The sequence below is a fragment of the Plectropomus leopardus genome, chromosome 9 (genome assembly GCF_026936395.1).
Source record: "Plectropomus leopardus strain MGB_pleo_1.0 chromosome 9, ASM2693639v1, whole genome shotgun sequence".
Lineage (NCBI taxonomy): Eukaryota > Metazoa > Chordata > Actinopteri > Perciformes > Serranidae > Plectropomus > Plectropomus leopardus.
Window position 1 is genome coordinate 28,244,481 of NC_142184.1, and position 20,420 is coordinate 28,264,900.

Below are 20,420 nucleotides of genomic sequence, written 5' to 3' on the forward strand. Positions count from 1 at the left end.
GACGCACAGGGATACCTAACTTGTAATAGGTTGACGCGTTGGAATGAAAACGTGTTGAATAAATGACACATTAGAGTAATTTAATCGGTGTATGCATGGCTGCACATGAAGAGAAATATTGTATGTATTCATTTTAATTAGCCATGTAAACAGCTTAGGGTCAATTCGGTAGGAATATTGTCTTTTTCAGAATAACGGCAAAGTCCTAAATATTTTGTGCAAGAAAAAAAAAAAACATTTTGACCTTAGCTGGACCTCCACAAGACATCATTAGTGAATAACATTTTCCACGACATGTTGCTGCTATTGTAATAAATGCAGCGTCCAATGATGGCAAGTTTTGCAGATTTGTTCTAATGTTAACTTATTCCTAAAAACAAAACACATTGATGCTGACCTAATTCACACTTACTGATACAAAGAAAACAGAATATTTGACAGTCAAGTCACTTGGCAGACTTGCTTTCTAAATTATCTGTCATCATTGTGCAAAACAAAAAAAAGCTATTTAGCTGTATTTGAAAAGCAAATACTTATCAAAGGGCATGGAAATGAAGTCAGAATCAAATCACAGCAATATTTTAAAAATGCCTGACACATGTATAACCTTTGCTATACTCGCCGGCTCCACAGGCAGTATATAGAGATCTTAAAAAAATGAGTATCTGCTTATGTAGAGATTCTTCTGCATAGTTGTGAAAACTGGTAATGTCATGCAGTGACTCAGAATGATCAGATTCTGTCTATTAGTCCAAAGTGTGTGTTTACTGTGGAATATAGCTGACTTAATGTGAGGAGACATTTCGTTTTAGGAGGCAGGAAACTTTGGCAGCTTTTCCACTGGGCTCTGAAGCTTGTTGTGTTTCTTTTCTGTGTCCATGGTGAAACAAATGCGTGTATTAATGATTGGCCGCTCATACAGGGGCCAGAAACGAAAAGATTCAGACTACCGTTCAGCATGTACAGCACTTCTGTGTGAGAAAGGCATTTTGGAATCATTTCCCACCCCCCTGCTCTCTGCCTCCTTCCACAAACTACCACTTGCATCCATGCTTGACAGTGATGTGCACACACACACCACAGCACACCACACGCACAGTATGAGATGATTACGGCCATGATACACACACATGGCTTATGTGGCTGATACAAAGTGCACTAATGGCTTGAATTTATGCTGGTTGCCTACAGTATTCATGAGTCATGGTGAATTAGTTCATGCAGACCGTTTATTGCAGGGGTGAATGCGCATGCTGTAATCTCACAGTTCCTGGGAGCCTTACTAGCAATGATATATATACACCATTTTCTGAGCTACAGTGGCTGAAACATTTATGTGTATTATATTATCAAAAAAACATAAATAATTCAGGTCTATAAGGTAAAACGAATAGGTCATATCCACTTAATGTAGCTGGTAATAAAAACCAAACCCGATTTATTTAAAAAAAAGATCAGTAGTGTATAAAGATAGTCATTGTTGGTGGAAGCTCTACATATAATACAGACATATTATGAGTCATCTGTCATTTCTACATCAGCGCTTTTAGATTACAATTAGCTGTGTGCGTTTCTCCCAGAGGTTTTCTCCGGGCTGAGGCATTTCTGTTTGAGACGCTGGATGAGAAAGATGAGAGCGAGACACAGAGCAGCTGACATGCATACTCTGATTACTGGGACTAATCAAACAGCGACATATTATGACAGCATTTAAGAGCGTAATTTTGATGATTTCCCTCCTCCCCCACATAGAGCACAGATCACCTGGGGTTCATGGAGTTGCATGTTTGCACGCTGCCCCACTTGTATTGGAGATACATTTACATCATTCACCTGGGATAGCTGTCACGGTTAAGTTGGCACAGTCAGCGTTAAGCCAGGAGGATGACACGACATTACAATGAAAAGAAAAAGCCACATACAGTAACTGCCAAACAGCTGGGTGCCAAATGCACACAATTCATATTTCACCATACTGTATATTCAGGACTAAAAGTGTGTGAATGCACCAAGATAAACATACAATATGCATGAATGGGTTATGCATTTTTCAGTGTAATACATCTCAATTATCATGACACTATGCATGTGCACCAGCCCAACTCCTACTCTCAAAATCAGCCTTAAATGGAAGTTGACACGCCACAGTTTGAATCTGTTTGAGCAAGAACCAGAAAACCTCTTTCAGCACTGCCAAAGCAGCCCTTTGTCTTCGGCACTGACATATGACATGTTGTAATGCAGCAAGGCAGCTATTTCATGTTTAGAATTTACTGCATAATTTGGATGACTGTGTCAACTCATCTGCCCACTGGAATTATGCTTGTAAAGAGGATGTTTACATTGAAATTTGAACATGCAGCTAACATGCTACTGTAATATCCTGAGGTTCAAAGTAACATTTCCTTTACATTTAGTATATCCGCACATCAGATAGCTATCCAAAATGGAAAAGGCTAAGCAACCAAGACACATCCGAGACAGATAATTCCATATATCAAATCGAAATGTAGCCGTGTTATTACACTGGAGAGTGTGATGCTTTCTTATCTGAATGAAGTGATGGCACCGAATCTTCAAAAATACGACCCCAGCTGCCAAAAAAACAAGATATATCCTAAATGTAAGACAGACAAATTCAATAACTCTGTGGAAAAAACATCCAGATCTTGCATGTGTATCTCGGTCTTATATAATAAGTGTGACTTGTGTACAATGTGTCCTCTTTCTTCAGTTGTTTGGGAAACCACATCCCTTGAATTATTCCATAAGGGACAAAGTATTTGAATATGTGCCATCATAAATCACAAGACACAGGCAGAAAGCTGAGTGTGTTTAATTGTTATGTGGGCTCTGATTATCACCTTGCTGTGATTGAGCTCGTCAGCTTAAGATGCTTGATTTTTGTCTATCTACATTTGCATTAATCAGACTAAGACTGAATGTAATGTATCCATAAACACCTTCAAAGACAAAGCAGGAGAGATAAGAGCCAGACACGGAGACAAAGCGAGGAACCTCTCTTAGGTAATAGTTTCATTTCATCAGCAATCTGATGCTGCACTGTCAGTGCGGTAATTATGTCTTGCCTTGAGGCCAATGTGAGGCAGACATGGGTTAATGTGTTGTGAAGGCAAAAGGAAAGTTTTCTGCAGCATTTAAGCACCTGGGCTTTGAAAAGTGATTCTATTCATCTGCTCTGATGAGACGCAGTCTGCTTATTGCAGTCAGAAAAAGCAGACCACCTTTTTTTTTTTTTTTACCCTCATCAGCTTTCAGTTAACTGTGGTGACTGATTTCCTCCAGGATACAATATCAAGCCATCATCTTGAATCACTGCTGGTCTCACACTCACCTCCCAATCAAGAGAAAATGAAGACATCACAACAACGCTGACAAGACAATTACATACTGCCATTTCATTTCACATTCACTACGTACACATCAGTCACCACACTAACAACATATATTTATACTACCTACTTTGATAGTCACTTTTTCCCAGCTTATATGGCTGAGGGTTTCTCTAATTTAGACATGAATAGTACAGAGAAGCTACAGTAATATCATCTTCTGCTGTCAAAAATACCAGTGTATCGATCGATATGTAATGTATCGATATATATTGATTCTGAATGATTGAAAAGATGTCAATATATATTTCCCACAGTGACGATACACCGGTACCAGGTGGATTAAAGGAATACTTCACACACAATTTGTATATCTATTAGTCATGTGGTTTTAACTCGTATTTATTTAGAAAATTGTTTTTCTCGCATGCCTTCATGGAAAACGATGCACACATTGATTTATTGATTGCGAACCATGCTGAACACCTGCAAAACTATATCAAAACATCTGTTTACAAACTCACTGTAAAAAAAAAAAAAAAAAACACATTTTGGAGTCCGGCTTCAAAAGAGCATAGATGAGTTTCACATTTTGAGTTCAGTTTTGAATAGTAAGTTTTAATCAAAAGTGTATGTGTTTGGAAAGCACTGAGCAATACAGCTGAATAAATGAGGCTTGGATTTTTCTGCACGAGTTGTGTGAGACTTTGTAAACAGATGTTTTGATATAATTTCGCTGTTAAAAGTAGTCCCCAAACAATTAATGTGTTTGCTGCTTTCCATTGAAGCACACAAGGAAAACAAAGTTTTCTGCATGGTAATTCAAGGTAACACAACGTGACTAATTTATATACAAATGCTTATTTTGTGGATTATTTTTGTGCACTCCTCAATATTTACAACAGTAAATCGCTGTTCTCTGCTGCAAACCAAGAAAGGGGCGTTGTTGTCATGTTGTAGCACTGTTAGATCGTATGCCCTCAATGTCATTTTCCCCTGTGGTATCAAAAATGATATTGAATATCACATTTTTTTGCAATAGTGTATCAAAGAAATTCCAGTATCTTGGGACTAGCTGCAACAACTTGATGATTGATTAATCGCTTTGATCGCTTTGTTTTCTTTTTCTTTTTCAAGAAAAAAAAAGTCAAATTCTGTAATTCAGCTTCTTGGATGTGAATATATTCTGGTTTCTTTACTCCTCTGTGACAGTAAACTGAAAAGCTTTAGGTTATGGACAAAACAGGATATTTGAGGACATCATCTTAGGTTTCGGTATACAAAGATTAACACCATTCTCACCATTTTATGACATTTTATCGATCGAATATATAAAGTAATCAATAGAGTAATCAGTAATGTACGCATATAGGACCACCAAACACACAGCTTAACAGGCGGGTCGTCTCAGTACATCTCCACAAAACCTAAAGACTATTCAGGACTTCTGTCCAAACAGCATAACTCAAGTGTATTTATTATCTGTTTTGTAATTTTGTTGCAGTGAAGGATACTTTCTGTCAGCAGGAATTATACTGTACATACATTTTCACAATTCTGTGTGTTTTAAGACTTTTTTATTGTAATTGTGTGGGAGGTGACCAAGAATTATTAATGCACCGAATGGAAAAGCTTCAATTAGCATAGTACTCGCTTCATAAAGTTGTTAAACATGACTTATGTTTTATGAGTACCTATGTGGTCCATTTAAAAAGCCGTGTTCCTCGTGGACTTAATGAAATGGTAAATCTAATATTCTGGCCGGGAGGTTTGTGTGTTCACGACACAGAGGGACTGTCCATAAAAATCACATATGCTCATGTACATTATTTCATGCATTAGGGCCACAGTGTGGTCAAGGACATCACAGCCACGGTCTGTAAATTAGGTGCTAGATCCCCAAACTGCAATAATCTATTATGAAAAGCAGATCATTACTCTGGATCATTAGTCATGCGGTACAGTGAAGAGGTAAAAAGAGTTTGTGATGTCATTAGAAAAAACAAGCAGGAGAAAACTTTGCATGATTGTTTTATATTTGATTTATTCTTTGCAGTTTACGCAGTTTGGAATGGCTTATTTCCTTTGCATCCTTTGTCCCTGTTGACCTAGGGAGGGAGTTAACTGCCAAATGCTAGCTTCATGACACATACTGTTGCCAGGTGCTTCTTTTCGCCTGCCAATAAGTGATTTTTCACACCACCACCCCAAAATGTGTTTGTTAGTCTGAACAACCATGCTGGTGGAGGTACCCTAGTCTCTGTGGAAGTAAGAACTTTGCCCCCATGTGCCCTCTAAACCAATACTAGTTTGTTCAAGTTTTCTCTTATACATCAACTTTTCTCAATTTTAAGACTACTTTGTTTGTTTGTCCAACCTTTATAAAGGAACACTCTCAGTTGATGCCCTGAACATTTCTGATTCAGTCATTTTGTCTTATGTATTATAAGGCCCATTTGTAAATTCATTATGTTGCTATCTCAGCACATGAAAAACGAGGGTCCAGTGCCCAGTTATCAGAGCAGTGTATCATTAGTAATGGGTTACTTTAATCCTGTTACTCTTCCTAGTTACCGCCCAAAAAATAATAATTCATGAAAACATTACCCCTGCTGTCACCTGCCTTGTGAAGGTCCAACAAATGCATCTTGAAAGTTATTTTCAGAATTGTCACACGTGCACATCACAGGCTGGTAATATTTCCATTATTTGATTTTGTTGGAGAAAATATGCTATTCCAGGTAGTGTTACTTAGACTCTTTGCACTGCAAAAAAAACACAATCAAACTTCCTAAAATGCATACCAAGACAGCACAGCAATGTGAAATTCCAAGAAATACCCTTCCAAAAGTGTGCCCTCCTCGACTGCGGAGCATGGCTGTAGCTCAGCAAGCAAAACAACTAAAACTGGGTTTTAATTGGGGACAGCTGCAGGCTACAAGTGGCATAGAACTAATGAAGCTTGAGACTGGATATATGGTGGATGAAATGTTGCTTCAAGTTTGACTCTGTTTTTCCTGTGGATGTGTCTGAAAGACAGTCACAAGCAACATACTGCAGGGTAAAATATCATTTGTAAGCTATCTAGCCTTGCACCCACTTAGGGGAGATTACACTGACATTCACACAGAGATGCACATTCGAAGTCGGAATTTCGAGGAGAAAGGACACGGTTTTGTTGGGGTGTAACCAAAAAGTAATATAACGAGTTGTATAATGAATGAACTTTGGCAGAAAGTAGAAAAGCGATATTACTTTAGAAAAGAATAACGAGTTTAAATTAAAAGAGAACAAATACAATTTTTTGTGAAGCCTATTTATGTAAATACCAAACACTTGAGACACTACTCTATGCTGTACAGGTTTTCAACTTGTTTTCAATACCGATTTCATGAATTTGTTAACTGTCTTATTTACAGGCACACTGAGCTCTTGTTTTCATCAAATTACAACATGCAGAACAAAACTGGGACGGGGTTAGACACTGCTGGCTTTGAGGGAACATCTCTCTATTGAAGGTATTAGTTGAGTCTATAAACAAAAGCAACTAAAGCACTGACTTGTTAAGTTTCCACGCTAACCATGAAATTCAACCCTAAATGATGATGGTGTGTTTAACCCTTTGACACCTGATCAAATTGGCTTAATTTTTTTCAAAAATATGGGAATAATGCAGAGCAACTTAAGAAGAAGTGACCAAAAAAACTAACAGGAAAATTAAAAAAATAAATAAATAAATTTAAAAAAATAAATAAATTAAATTAAAAAATACATAAATAAAAATACAAGGAAATTACTGGAAATTAGAAAAAAAGAAGTGGAAAAAAAGGAAATGATCTGGTGTTTAAAAATTGCAATAATTTTCTGTAAGATTATATCAGTGTGTCATAATATTAATTATAAATAGAGTTGTAGTTATAATAATTTTCCAAAGCTTTTTTTCATTTTTCCCTGGACATTATTCCCTAGTTGTTGTTGTTGATATCTTGAAATTTATGGAACATTTCTTACAAAGTTGCTAACTGCCTTTTTCCTCACCTTTCTGAAAGACATCGAACCAATTTGCTTTGGGTTCAAAGTTTTACATACTTTTGAAAGGCAACTGAAAGCAGCACAAGAAAAGTGATGTCACTCCAGGTTCAAAGGTTTAATGTGTCTTACCTGGTGTGTCCCCATATGGCTTTGGTGGTTTGACAGTCTCCCCGAAGCTGACAGTGGCCTTGGTGGTGCTTACCCTCTTGGGCTCTGGTGTGGTCACCACAGTGAACGTCCTTTGGGAGAGCCTGGGTGTAGTGCTAGTGGTTGTGGCCACTGTGGTGGATGAGACCTTGGTAGACAGCGTTACGTTGAGCTCCGGTTTGCCGTCGTCATCTATGCTATCTGTCCCTGTGGGTCCCCAGTCGATAAATCCGGCAACTGTGGTAGTTCGGCCCTCCTGAGACTTGTCATAGCTGTCCCATTTGAGCTGTCTCCTGGCTCTAAGTAACAACCTCACTGTGTCTCCTCTGCTCCCGCTGGGTAAAGCTGCCGGAGCTTCCGCTATTACAGCCAAAGGATCGCCTGTCTCCTTTTGAGAGTATCTCAACCGGCACTCCTTACATGCTGCTTGTCCTTTATGCGCTGGCTTCCGATGCTTTTGCCCCTTGACTTTTGGCCCTATCCCTGCCCTGTTGTCTTGGGGTGGAGGGATAGGGTTGAGAAGCCGGCGTGCCAACGGGCTCACTGTTCTCCAGTGAAGCTTGTTGGGCGTGTCCCAGAGCGGCTGCCAGCGAGGTCGTGAGCGAGGCACCGATTTAGGCGTGAGTTTGACCCCCATGCCCTGACTGAGGGGGCTGCACACAGAGAAGTCCAGGGTGAGGTGGGTCATGGCCAGCAGGATCCACACCCGGTGCCCCACACAGCTGCCTGGCCTCAAAGCAGACGGACTGCGGAGAAGGGAGAAAGTAAATGAGAGAAAATGTTTTAGATTCAGACCCAGTTAGCGACATGTTCACACCATACAAATCAGGTTCTCCCACCTTCAAGTTAACGGCCTGTTGTAAAGATTCACATCTGTATTCACCCCCCATTTTCACACTTGGCGAAGTTTGACTCCACAACTTCTTAAACTCCCACTCAATTAAGCTTCAATAATAATTAGCTTCGCAGAGCACCTCTCGAATTACAGTCTAAAGGTCAGACACAAAGTAAATGTTGTAGAACATGTGAAAGATTATGGATTTGCACTCTTTGCTCTCAGCTGTCAAACGCAGGGAGGACTTATCCTTGATGTTACAGATTCATATCAATCCAGGGATGATTACAGCGACACACAAGGTCGGGCCTGGTTTAGCTGATCATCATATTCTGCATTATCTCCCTCAGACTCAAAGTCATCTGATTCCCAAAGGGCAATTTGATTATGCAGTGCAATGATCAGGGAGGTAACACGCAATGCCAGCAGATGACACAGCATGACAAGTATATCACAGAAATCTTCACCTACACAGCTACAGCATTAATGTATTCACAGCCAAAGTATGTCCAAAAATGTCCTTTGTTACTGCATCAGCCACCACACTGCTCATCAACAAGATGGCAAGGTGACAGATCGGCTGGCTGTTCAGGCCAGGACCCTGCAGTAGACTAATTTTACAGACAACCTTCAGTGGCCCCTGGGACAAAGCTACACATTGATTCCTAAGGGAGAAACCTCATTATGGGCTATCTTTCATCTCTGCTGTCCTTGGCCAATTTAAGCCCACACGTTGGACTCATTTTGGAAGCATCACCGAGGTGATGATAGATGGAAAAGTGTGAATGGGTTCATCGACTGTCCGAGGCGACACGAAGATGTTCGTTGTTCATATAATCACCAAGTTCTGTTTTTACAAGTCTCTAACTATCATCCAGCTGTACTGAGTGACATTTACAAGACAAACTGGACTTCTGTTGGGAATGTTACGATTACAATGCAGGTCATGAGTGATTCTTCTCACACGCAAATCTGCATTGTTGTGTTCAAATGCAAATGTTCAGCAAATGGGACCATGACAGAAGAGATTGCACTAAATCCAGTGAAAGCTCACACCAAGTGATTTGATGGATTATGACTGCTCTGCTGTTGTTTTAAAGTATTGTTGGATGTCAATTTTAATCAGAAATTCAATCTGTCTGACCCCTTGCATGCCCTGTTATCCTGTCAGTAAACAGGCTTATTTTTGATCTCTTTGCTTGCACAAAGTGGAAAAAAAATGTGATTCTGGACTTGATGAATAACAAGGATAAAGCTCAAACTGTTAGAAGAGTTTGTAAAATACAACTGCCTGACAGTAATGTTAGCACTTAAAGGGAATAGTTCACGTCCTTTAAAGCCGGGTTGTATGCGGTACTTCGTGTATTACATCACACTCAATTTGAAAAAGCATTTTAGCCCCAAAAAAAATCCTACCTAAAAAATCAATATCAGTTGAAGTGGACGCTGTATTGAGAAAATTGTCACTGCTTTACATTACCACTGGACAGCCCTTTCAGATGAACTGGCTGTTCATGGCTTTAGTTCCCCCTAATTGACAAATACTGTAATTTTGGCTTGCTGAGCAGTGGAGGAAATCATCTACCACTGCCTAAATAGTTAGTTTGTGTTTACTGTCTTTGGTGTATCCTCATTAACCCATTAACCCTTAACCAAAGTCACTCAATAACCCAAACTAACTCACTGATCAGTGCAGCAGTATAGCAGTAGCTCCTGTGTTCAGCAATGATAAATCCCTTTTCTTCTCACGGAGTCTGGCTTTGAAGAGAGCAGCTTCAGCTCCCCATCAGAAATAGTCTGACTCCAAGGTAAAGGGTAGAAAATATTATAAATATAGTGTACACTTAAACTGTTATTGATTTTTTTTTTCTGCAGCCCCTTTCTGCAGCAGTACCTTGCTTAGCTTCCATGACAGCACTTCTGCCTGCTTCATCACAGTATTTATTATTTATCTATTTAATCTTTATTTAATCAGGTTGGTCCCAGATTAAGAATCTCTTGTCCAAGGGAGACCCAGCCAAGATAGTCAGCAGTGAGAACATGAAGTTGCACAATTCACAATTCACAAGCACTAAAATTTGTATTTAAAGAGAACTATTGGGAATCGGCTGTACAACCCGGCAGGGTAAAAACATCGACATCCTATAGAATCTGCTTTAAGTCTTTCATTTTCGATTTCGATTTAACGTCACCAGCTCCTTGAGTTTCAAGTCTTTCTACAACAGATTCCAACAGGGGTTTGTTAATTAACATCTGCTGTTTAATACAGTGACAATGACTATGGCTAAGTACCTCACACAACCCGACCTCAAAAGATCCTAACTTAAAGTAAAGTGGCAGACTGTAGTTCGGCGACATAGTTTTGGTTTATAACTTCTAGGTTGTATTTAAATCAGTCTAAACAAATTATGTTAGTCCTTTTTCCCAAAAAAAAAGCCCTGCTACTTGATGCAGCTTTTTTCTGCATGCAATATCTTTATTTCAGCTTCACAGCACCGAGTTTGACAGTGTAGTGAGTCGTTACAAAATACTGTTTGACATTTATGACAAGTTAAAACTGACTTGTGCTCTCATCCATCATTGACACGCAGCTACATTAAAACCCATACTTCAGCGCACTTGTAAAAGAACAATAGGACTTTAGATGACCAATTCAAGTGAAGTTCAGTCAACATTTTCACAGACACTTACACTGACCACGAGGAGTGATTTGGAAGCATGTTTTTAACATTGATTCCACCTTTCATAGGATTTGTGAGGGACCAGCAAACCACTAACTAATAAATAATTTAGAATGGCATTTTAATTGCGCCATAAATGGTGACTGATGTGGTCATTAAAGAGCAGTGACAAGGTCAGGGTATTATTGACAGTTAAAAATATGGGTAATAACTTGTCGTGTGAGAGTTTTGGCTGTGACCTCAGAATGAGATCCTGGCACTTCCCCAATCAACACTCGAGGTGACTCAAGTTTAACTCTCTGGGCCACATTAATGCAAAATCTGATAAGGAGAGCGGTGTTACTCATCAGGAATAATATGATGTGGAGCAGGGCGAAAAAGAAGAGCTGTAAAATGTTTTACGACCATGTTTGTTGAGCGCTGTGTTTTTCACCCTGCTGGGCTCAGACATAGCCACAACAATGAGGAAGAGTTCAGAGCAGCCATTGCAACGACATTTGTCTGACCAGAGAAAATCCATAATAATACAGATTTGAGGTGAATCACGCGCTGTGAGGAAGTTGAGTTGATTATATGGTTTCTGTAAGATGGCTGAGTCTGTTCTGTGGATGTATCAGACGCAGAGCTGCTTTACACATGAATGAGCAGCAAACAGCAGAATGAAGACCGCAGATCACTGACATTCAAGCTGGGTGCTAATTTTCTAAAAAAAATGGGTGCATTTCCTTATAAAAAAATACATCAGGAATCTAACACTAGAATGATCAAACCCATTCCCGAGAGAATATTTCCAAACAGCGTCCCTTGAACACATCAAAGTGCGACGCTTTGATGCATGTTTTTCTCCCCCAACAGTAAACAGAGATATAAAATGTTAATTATGGGTTTTTTTTTTTACAGCTGCACCAACACCATTTTTAGTATCACAATCAATCAAGACTAACTTTCTTAAGAAGCCTACCATAAAAAGATGAATAATGTGTCCAACAATGTTAAAAGTGTTGCCCAGCACAGAGCACCCTCAGCAGTGCCTGGTTTCTAATAAACCTATTCAATCTGCTAGTTTGTTAAAATAACGACAGCTGTTTTGTTCTTTCGGCTGAACGTCATCAGTGTCGTAAAGCCTGATCAATCAAACAGTTCTTTTAAGATTCCCCATTCATCTGTTAACCTAATCTAAGTAATCTCATTTAATCTGTTCTTCATATTCCAAACGTCTAATGGCGGCTGTCGTTTGCCCCCTAATTGTTAAAGACAATGTTAATTAATGAGCACAAACACAGTCTGAGGTGATTAATTAACATGACATTTAAATAACACAATTATTGAAACTCCTAATAAACCAGATGGTTTATTAATTTGTCATTTGTCATTCAGATGTTTCTTGTCATAATTCCATTTCAACATTGCGTCTTTAAGTAATGTGTTTACATTAGGGAAAATATACATAGACTCAGTTGTGTTTTTATTATTTGTTATTTATCTCACACCAAACATAAATGTTGGTTTTGTCGGAGGCTTAAGTACATGGTGCACATTTTAACTGTATTTTAAATAAACTGTCTGATCAATATGAAAAGTAAGAAGCTAAACCTACTGCAACTACTTTCTTTTTAACCATCGTAAATAATCCTTTTCTTTTGTTCAAAATATTTATGTACATAGCAGAAAATCATCAATTGGTATGGAAGCCAAGAACGTCCGCCCTTCCAAATAAATTTTTTTGATGCTGTTATGTCAAAATCACAAGTCAATTATTCTGATATCTCCAGAAAATGAGTTTCGTTATCATGTGACAATGTGATAATCAACCTGCTATTGTGGAAAAAAAAACGTAAGGTTGTTTTCTTTCTTTATCTCAAGAAAACAAGCTTTGTTAGCTACAGATAACGAGATAATTAGCCCCCGTGCACACTCATTACCATTACCATCTGACGTGATGAATAATATCAATGATAGGCACTCCCTGAACTGACATTTTCCGATTAAATCAGTTGCTGCAGTTGTCAAGACGCCATCTATGTGTGCTGGCATGTCACTCCTCATTTCTGATAAACATAACAAGTAGCCTAATAAGAAGAAAGAGCCTTTCTGTTTTTATCTTAGTACTTCGAGATAACAAACTTGGTTTCTTGAGATACTAAAATAAACAACCTTTTATTTTCTCGTGATAACAGGCTGGTTATTTCATAATCACAAAATAACAATGTTCATTTTCTCGAGATAACAAACCAATTAACGTGATTTTGCGATAACTGCATTGAAAATATAACTGGAAGCACGGCCAGTCTCCACTTTGGTAAATTATAAATGATTCAGTATTGTGTCTTAAAATAATGCAAAATAAGCCAGTACATGGCAGCATTGGTTCATGGTTCATTCAATGGTTACTCATATTTTCACTTGTGTTGACCAGTCCACAAAATAATGTACTTTCTTGGCACTTACAGTGACATGGAGTACGATTATGGACATTACATACAACTGATAGAATTCCAGCTGGAATAGCACGCGCAGCAGACAAAACAAACCGGAAATAATCATTTCTAAGACCTGAAGTTTCATAATTTAAGAGGGACTCTCTAATATTCTTTGACATCCCACATAATGAAAATATAATTTGGAAGTACACTGCACAGATGGTAGATGAAGTGCAGTATTCACAGCGTGAATATACCAGATTGCTTTCTGGTGGGAATGTGTGTCTGGTGTCCTATTTTATAAGCACATGCTCCATCATGCCGTCATTACTAACTTCAGTATATAGTTAAGCCTCAACAATATGGCAGGAAATCCCTTTAGTGGAGATTGTGACATCTCCTGATTCTGAGCTGGTACTGTCCCCGCCTCATATTTCTATCATCACAAAGCATTGTGGTGATTGTACATGCAGTCGCTGCGGGGCACGCAGGCAGATGGATTTTCATGGGAGAACCACATTTAGATGAAAAATTGAAAAACTGGTCGATTCGTGGAGGAAGGTACATTCCTATGCACATGTTTATTGGAAGACTGGGGGAAGTTAAAGTTGACTGTAAGCTACTTTATATGCATTATTCAGGCGGTATTCATTGACCCAACAGGCTACTTTTAAGTCCTGGATCTCAGTATGCCAAGTCCATTCTGGAGCCAGACATACAAGGAATGAAATTACTTTGTGAAGTTATGGAGCGAACCGTTAATTAGCGTGTCTGTTGGCCTGGAGGACTCGGGTTTGAAGGTCAGCAAAAGACTTGCTGGAATGATGATTTTAACCAGGACTTGACAGACAGCAGATGAAAGAGGCAGCCTGGGCTTTCTGCTCAGAGACACACCACACAAAACAAAATCTCTGTGCATCGCACGTACACACACTCCTGGAGTGTTTATCAGCGAAATACACACCGACACAACACAGTATTTTTTGTATAAGCTTTGTTTGCTGTTATCTGTCATTGTTTCTTGTACCTATTGATCCAGGGGGCACTATGCCTGCCTATGTACAATTATACATTGGCAATTACAGCCAGAGCGGTGTGTGTCTGTGTGTGTGTGTGCGTGTGTGTGAGTCCAACCTCGGCTGTCCTTCATCAACCTCAGCAATGAAGACTTTCAGCAGAAAGCAAGTGATGTAACAGTGTATGTGAGATGTGATATTTCAGAGCAATATATTTGGATTATGCTTCTCAGCCCAAATACGAAAAAGCGCTGGAGGAGGGTTCACCGAGCTTCACTTCTCTCTCTCCTCTGTGCCAGTTTAAGCTGTACTATATTGAGCAAATCTACTTCCAACTTATTCTGCAGCTTCCTACAAATGCAACTGTCATGGGGGTTAGCATTAGGCCCTGACAGCCACTGCAAATTAAACATATGATCTTCATGCTTGAGAACCACAGTCTGCTGGCTTATAATTACGGTTTCCCATTATATGAACATGTCATTGGCATATGACTCAAGCACTGATTTCTACAGCTCAATTGCATTTTAGAATTAGTCATGATTAAATAACATTCTGAAATTATGTTTACAACATGCCTATGGCCAAAAAGGCTGTCCAAAAAGTGCAGAGTTGCAAACGAAAAAAATAAAACCCACTGAAAATAAGGTTTACAAAGTTGAACTGAAGACTTTGCCAGCAGAGTTGAAGCACACAGCGTCTGTCTTGCTAATGCTGGAACCAAAGCGGACATTTTTATAATTTCCTGTCACTTTCCTCTTTAAAACCCACGCGTGCACTGCTGTGCAAACAGCGAAAACATTAGACTGAGTAATCCATCGCACACAGCACTTAATGCAATTTACCTGCCCTTGAAAATGGAAACCTCACATAACCAACATAATGCCATCAAAAGACCCAAATGAATGAAGAGCAGCCTTTGAAGTCTGTGAAAAAGATTCATAGCATAATCCTGAATGAAATGCTTGAGCAAAGGGTGAGCGCGGTTAATAAAAAGGCCATTCACACAGACTGCTATGCCTTGAAGATACAGGTTGCTTTGCATAAGAGGATGTTGCCCGCATCCCACATGTCAGATTGTTGACACGTGAAGTGCTCTACTGTGGTTTGAGCTGTTTTATGATCACTGGATTTCTAAGCCTATTGTTTTTCACTCTTTCATGATCTGTGAATTCGGCCATAGCACTTTGAGGGCTGTTGTTCTTGGCAGCGCAATGACTTAGGCACTCCAGATTAAGTAATTACATTTCCCTCCCTCTGCATCGTATGTAGCATCGGCTCCAGACTCTTATATGGAGATGTTGAAATGGATTTGAATCTACCTAAGCGGCAACAGCCTGTGGATACTGTGCAGTGAGAGGATGGCTGGGTCAGTGCAAAGTGAATGTTAGATTTGACAGATACAACACAAATACGCTACATCACCAACAGTGGAAATGCCAAGGAGAGCATGGACAGCTCAGGGTTTAAAATCAGGCCCGGTCAAGAGTTACAAACTGGCTGCTATGAAAATTCCCACTATGACCTAAGGCTTACATCATCTTACTCATAGTTCACTCATAGTTCACAGTCAACACTGTTCACTGTATATCACTTTGTACTGATATGGCTGTATCATCTGTGTATTTACTTCACTGGATGACTCAGATTGCATGTTAAGTAAGGAGTGATATGATACAATGTTGGCTAATCTTTGTGTGCAAGTGCTAATTGAAGCAGAGTCATACTTGCAGAGGCATTTACTGTACAAATGTTGACCGTGCATGCACATTAACACACAAACTTAATAACGTAGGTATGCAAACACCAAATATTTTTGGAGCTTTTAACTTTGTGTCATATTTTGACCTAAGTGTGGAGTGGCGAGCAAGGCAGATAGATGTGTGGATCATAACCTCTGTCTTTGTACAGAGAATGCCAGTGACTATCAGTAGATGTTGTGACTAGTTTTGGGCTGGTGCTCAGATTTCACATTTGTAATAGTGTTCCACTTATGTTAAATAACAATCTCATTTGTGTTTTTATGAAGTTGGTTTTCATACCTGATACAAACCAGTTCCGAGTGCTCGTGCACCATACTCAAAACCACCTTTGTAAGTGGACTCAGGCACGATTCATCAATCCATGCATGGGTACAGTAAACAGTGGTCACACTAGGCTTGACCAATACTTAGAATTTTATACCTTCATACCTTCCTGACATTTCGCAGGGGTATACAGTATTTGACAGAAGTTTTGTTAAAACAAATAAAGCATTTTCTGAATACCTTGCAGAGCTACTCAGTTGTCAAGCATAGACTCTGAATTGGATTCATTTTACTAACTGAAATGTACTTGAAGTGTGCACTGTGCAGCTGTATTGTCCAACAATATAGGAGTACCAGATTGGGAATTGGTATCAGCAGATACTCAATATTATATGACTTGGATTAGGATTGGTGGCTAAAAAACTAAAACAAAAAACTAAAAAAAAGAAAAGTTGAGCTTCTGCTGAGAGATGCCATAGTAGCATTGTGTTTCTAAAAGCAATTTGCCTACATAGACAAGTCTGGCTTTGTCTATATACTTATGGCCCATAAAGTAATAATTAGAAAAAACAACCAACAGAGAAAGACAAGAGAAGAGAGGGACTTGCTGTTGCTGGGAAAGGGGTGACCCGTTGTGTTATTTAGTCATACTGTCCTTACATTTCACTGGATTAGTGTACATAATGGTATTTGTGTTACTAAAATAATAATAAAGAGAAGTCATTGTAGCCTGTATTATTGTCTAACCCACAATGCTGTGTTTCCAGTATGCAGTTAGCCTTTTTAGACAAGTCTCAAGTGTGCTTCTTCCTGGAGGAACCAATAACACTATGTGCCATGGCAGATACTGTCATTTCAGTCATCTGAACAGAGATATTGTATAGATTAAAATGCTTTTGTATTGAAAAGAAGTAATCTAAATATAAAGTGAAAGAAATATTTTTCTTTTTCAGGAGTTCTGTAATGTTATCCCCACCACTCACAGTCGCCATTTTTCTCAGCTTAGCCGCCTAATCCAACAGTAGAGACTGCCCTCTGGTGGCACATGCTGTGCACTACATCACTTCAATACAGCATCTATGTGTCAGGTTGATATAAAGCGGAGCATCTGAATCTTAGACTGTATTGAAAATGATACCTTCAGAGGCCTAGTTCATAATAATTAAATGAAAGGGTCCTTGTGGTCAAGTGTACTCAAATCTGGGCCAGGGTTCCTGACAACCTTGGGCGGGGTCACGGTTTTACAGTATGCCAGGGTATTGAGAAATCCCAAAAGTATGTTTTTCAATACCGCCATAAATGCAGACACTCCTCTTTCTTTTGTGAAAGGCTCCTAAGGCCCCCTGAGGAGCTCAGGGGATTATTTGTTATCACACATTCTTTTGCTTTTGTTAATAAATTCTTAATGTTTTTTGGTTAAAATATTGTTTGTAAATAGAGGCATTATACTAATTTGAATCAAAAACAGATCAAATCAGAAATATCTAAATATAGTGCATTGGCGTATGTGAAGCATTTAACCAGTGACAGTCACCATTTTATCTCCAAGGAGAGGAAGCTCATCACATACTTAAGGCTTGCAACATGTCAAGCATCTTGAAAAAGCGAGCAATGCCCGGTGCTTGATGATTCTGCTCTTCCCCTCGAAAAAGATCAAAGTAGTTGAGTGCTGTGTAGGCTATTATGTGCAGCAATTCTGCAAACCATGTGCCAGTGGGGCATAGATAAGCAAAGAAACAAAGGGCAGGATATCGTCTCTGTGAATGAGGCCAACTTTAAAGGCTCCTCTGAAGCCTTTTTAAAATGCTTCACAGAGCCTCGATGTTTTAGTAATCATAAGAAGTCAAGCTTAACAAAAAGTGGCAAAACAGTACAGAATATATTAAAGTAGCACCACACATAGGGGCTATTAAAAAAAATATCTAAATTTAGCACCATCCTTGCTTCCTTATAGTGTATATAAATGATTGTCATGAGAGTACAAGGGGCTAATGAAGGATTATCTGACACTTTGAACTCTTCCTTTGCGTCATGTTAGACCTAGTAAAACAAAACTATTATCTTGGCAGCTAATCAGATATTGCACCTAATTATTGTGTTCTGCAGTGTATCTCTGGCCCACTTCTTGTGTCACCATCACACTGTGATCACTTGTGCAAAGTAGGTCTTAATTAGAACTTCTTGGGAGTTTGCAGAAGTGAGGCCTCGGCAGATGGGCTTCCCACCTGAGGGAGGTGAAAAAGGCATGCCTTCTCCAATCCCCTCGCCCTACGTCCCCAGGCTGCCATCAATAGGAATTTTATCAGCATGGTCTCGACAGCTCTGCCACTGAGTACACATAATTTCCCGGCCAACATGGCCATTGAAAGGTGGCTCGTTGAAGGTGACTCCACCTCTGATGAAAAGCTGGGTGTGATGGCAGACGCTATCTTCCAGGCAGGATTTAGACTGAATCAGTGGTTTGGTTTTCTTTTTTTTTTTTTTTTTAACCTCTCAGTGGGGTTTTTTCCTGCCCCGGGGAAAGTTGCTGCTATTCAGCCTTGTGTTAACAATTTCAGAGTAAAAAAAATAACCAGTGTTTTTATTCAGGGGTAGTGCTAGCAATTGACAGAGCATGTGCACACTGAACTATGTTATCCATGTCTCTCCCACACACGGCTAAAAACGGCACTTGGAAGAAAAAAAAAAGATCCACTAGGGGAAAGGTTCACCAGCTACAGTTCATGAAGTTTCAAGCTGCAGTGGGTGGTTTTCTCTGGTGGGTCCAAACAGACACAGCAAGAGGTTAAAATGAGACTTATAGTGCATACAGTGTACAGGAGGACTGCATCTCAACAGCAAACTTGTTTTCACTAACTTGACTTTTTCTTTTTCACATTTTATTTGTTCGTGTTGCGTGGACTCTAAGAACATGACTACATGCATCAGCTTTCTGGAATTCTTGTAACTGATGTTGTGCCTGTTCAAAACATACTTGTGGTATTCCTGCTTGCGGCTTTCTTCGGAAACGCTCATACAAACAACTTCAAACTCGACGCTGCACTCCCCTGGGTGCTCAGCAATACATCTGTCACCTGCCGTGACATAGTTTCATCACACACCCAAGTCTGGGCTACTCACGGTCAGAAACACATGTAAAAATACACTCTGGTTCACAGAAGAAAACAAAACGCCAGGGGCAGACTTTACCATTAGGTAAGGTAGGCTCCTGCCTGGGCCCCCCCACTTAAAAAGTATATGACTCAACTGTTTACAACCAACTTACTGTGTTCTTCTAAATCAGAGGCAAACAATTATCTGGTATAGACGTGCTACTAGTTATGTTACAGATTTATATTTTACAAAAAAATATAAAACAATTAAAATATAATACATTTTTATTTGTTTAACTGTCCAGAAACAATCAAAATTGAAAGCAGCACCTTGAACAGACGTTTAGCAAACTTAAGTACTTGGTGCTGATGGTGCTTTTCTTTTAGTCTTCACTTTGAGTAGAAGTTTGAATGCAGGACTTTGACTTTGCAGTGTAACAGTTTTATGATTTACAGAGTAAAAAGTTTTGAGTAATTCCTCTACCACTGCCAACATTCCCAGTTAAAAAAGGCTGAAAACCAGTTTGCCTGGGTCCCCAAATAACTAAATCTGCCCCTGATAAACAGTCCTGAGGTCAGAAACACTGGTGAAATACACTAAGCGAAATATTAATTTCTAAACAGGCATATTAGTCGCTTGCTTTGATCACCACAGTTATAAAGTAGAATATGGATTTAATTAGTGGAGGTATTGTAGCGGCTGTAACATTATTAGAGTTACAAGTTTGTGTGACAAACTTATACAGTTTCGAATTGCAATGCTATAATGCTCGTTGACTCCAGAGATGTGAAGAAGAGTTTGGATGTAACATTAATA

At 39.3% G+C, this 20,420-nt stretch overlaps 1 protein-coding gene and 1 long non-coding RNA gene across 2 annotated transcripts in view; one reads left to right on the forward strand and one right to left on the reverse strand.

Moving 5' to 3' along the window:
- LOC148188765 (uncharacterized) overlaps positions 1 to 20,420 on the forward strand; it is a 196,024-nt gene that overhangs the window by 50,836 nt on the left and 124,768 nt on the right. The gene's annotated exons all lie outside the window — the stretch shown is intronic.
- ajap1 (adherens junctions associated protein 1) overlaps positions 1 to 20,420 on the reverse strand; it is a 63,008-nt gene that overhangs the window by 22,632 nt on the left and 19,956 nt on the right. Inside the window, exon 2 of the mRNA XM_042492678.2 lies at positions 7,515 to 8,278. Coding sequence (XP_042348612.2) covers positions 7,515 to 8,278 — 764 coding nt within the window. The remainder of the gene's footprint in view (positions 1 to 7,514; positions 8,279 to 20,420) is intronic.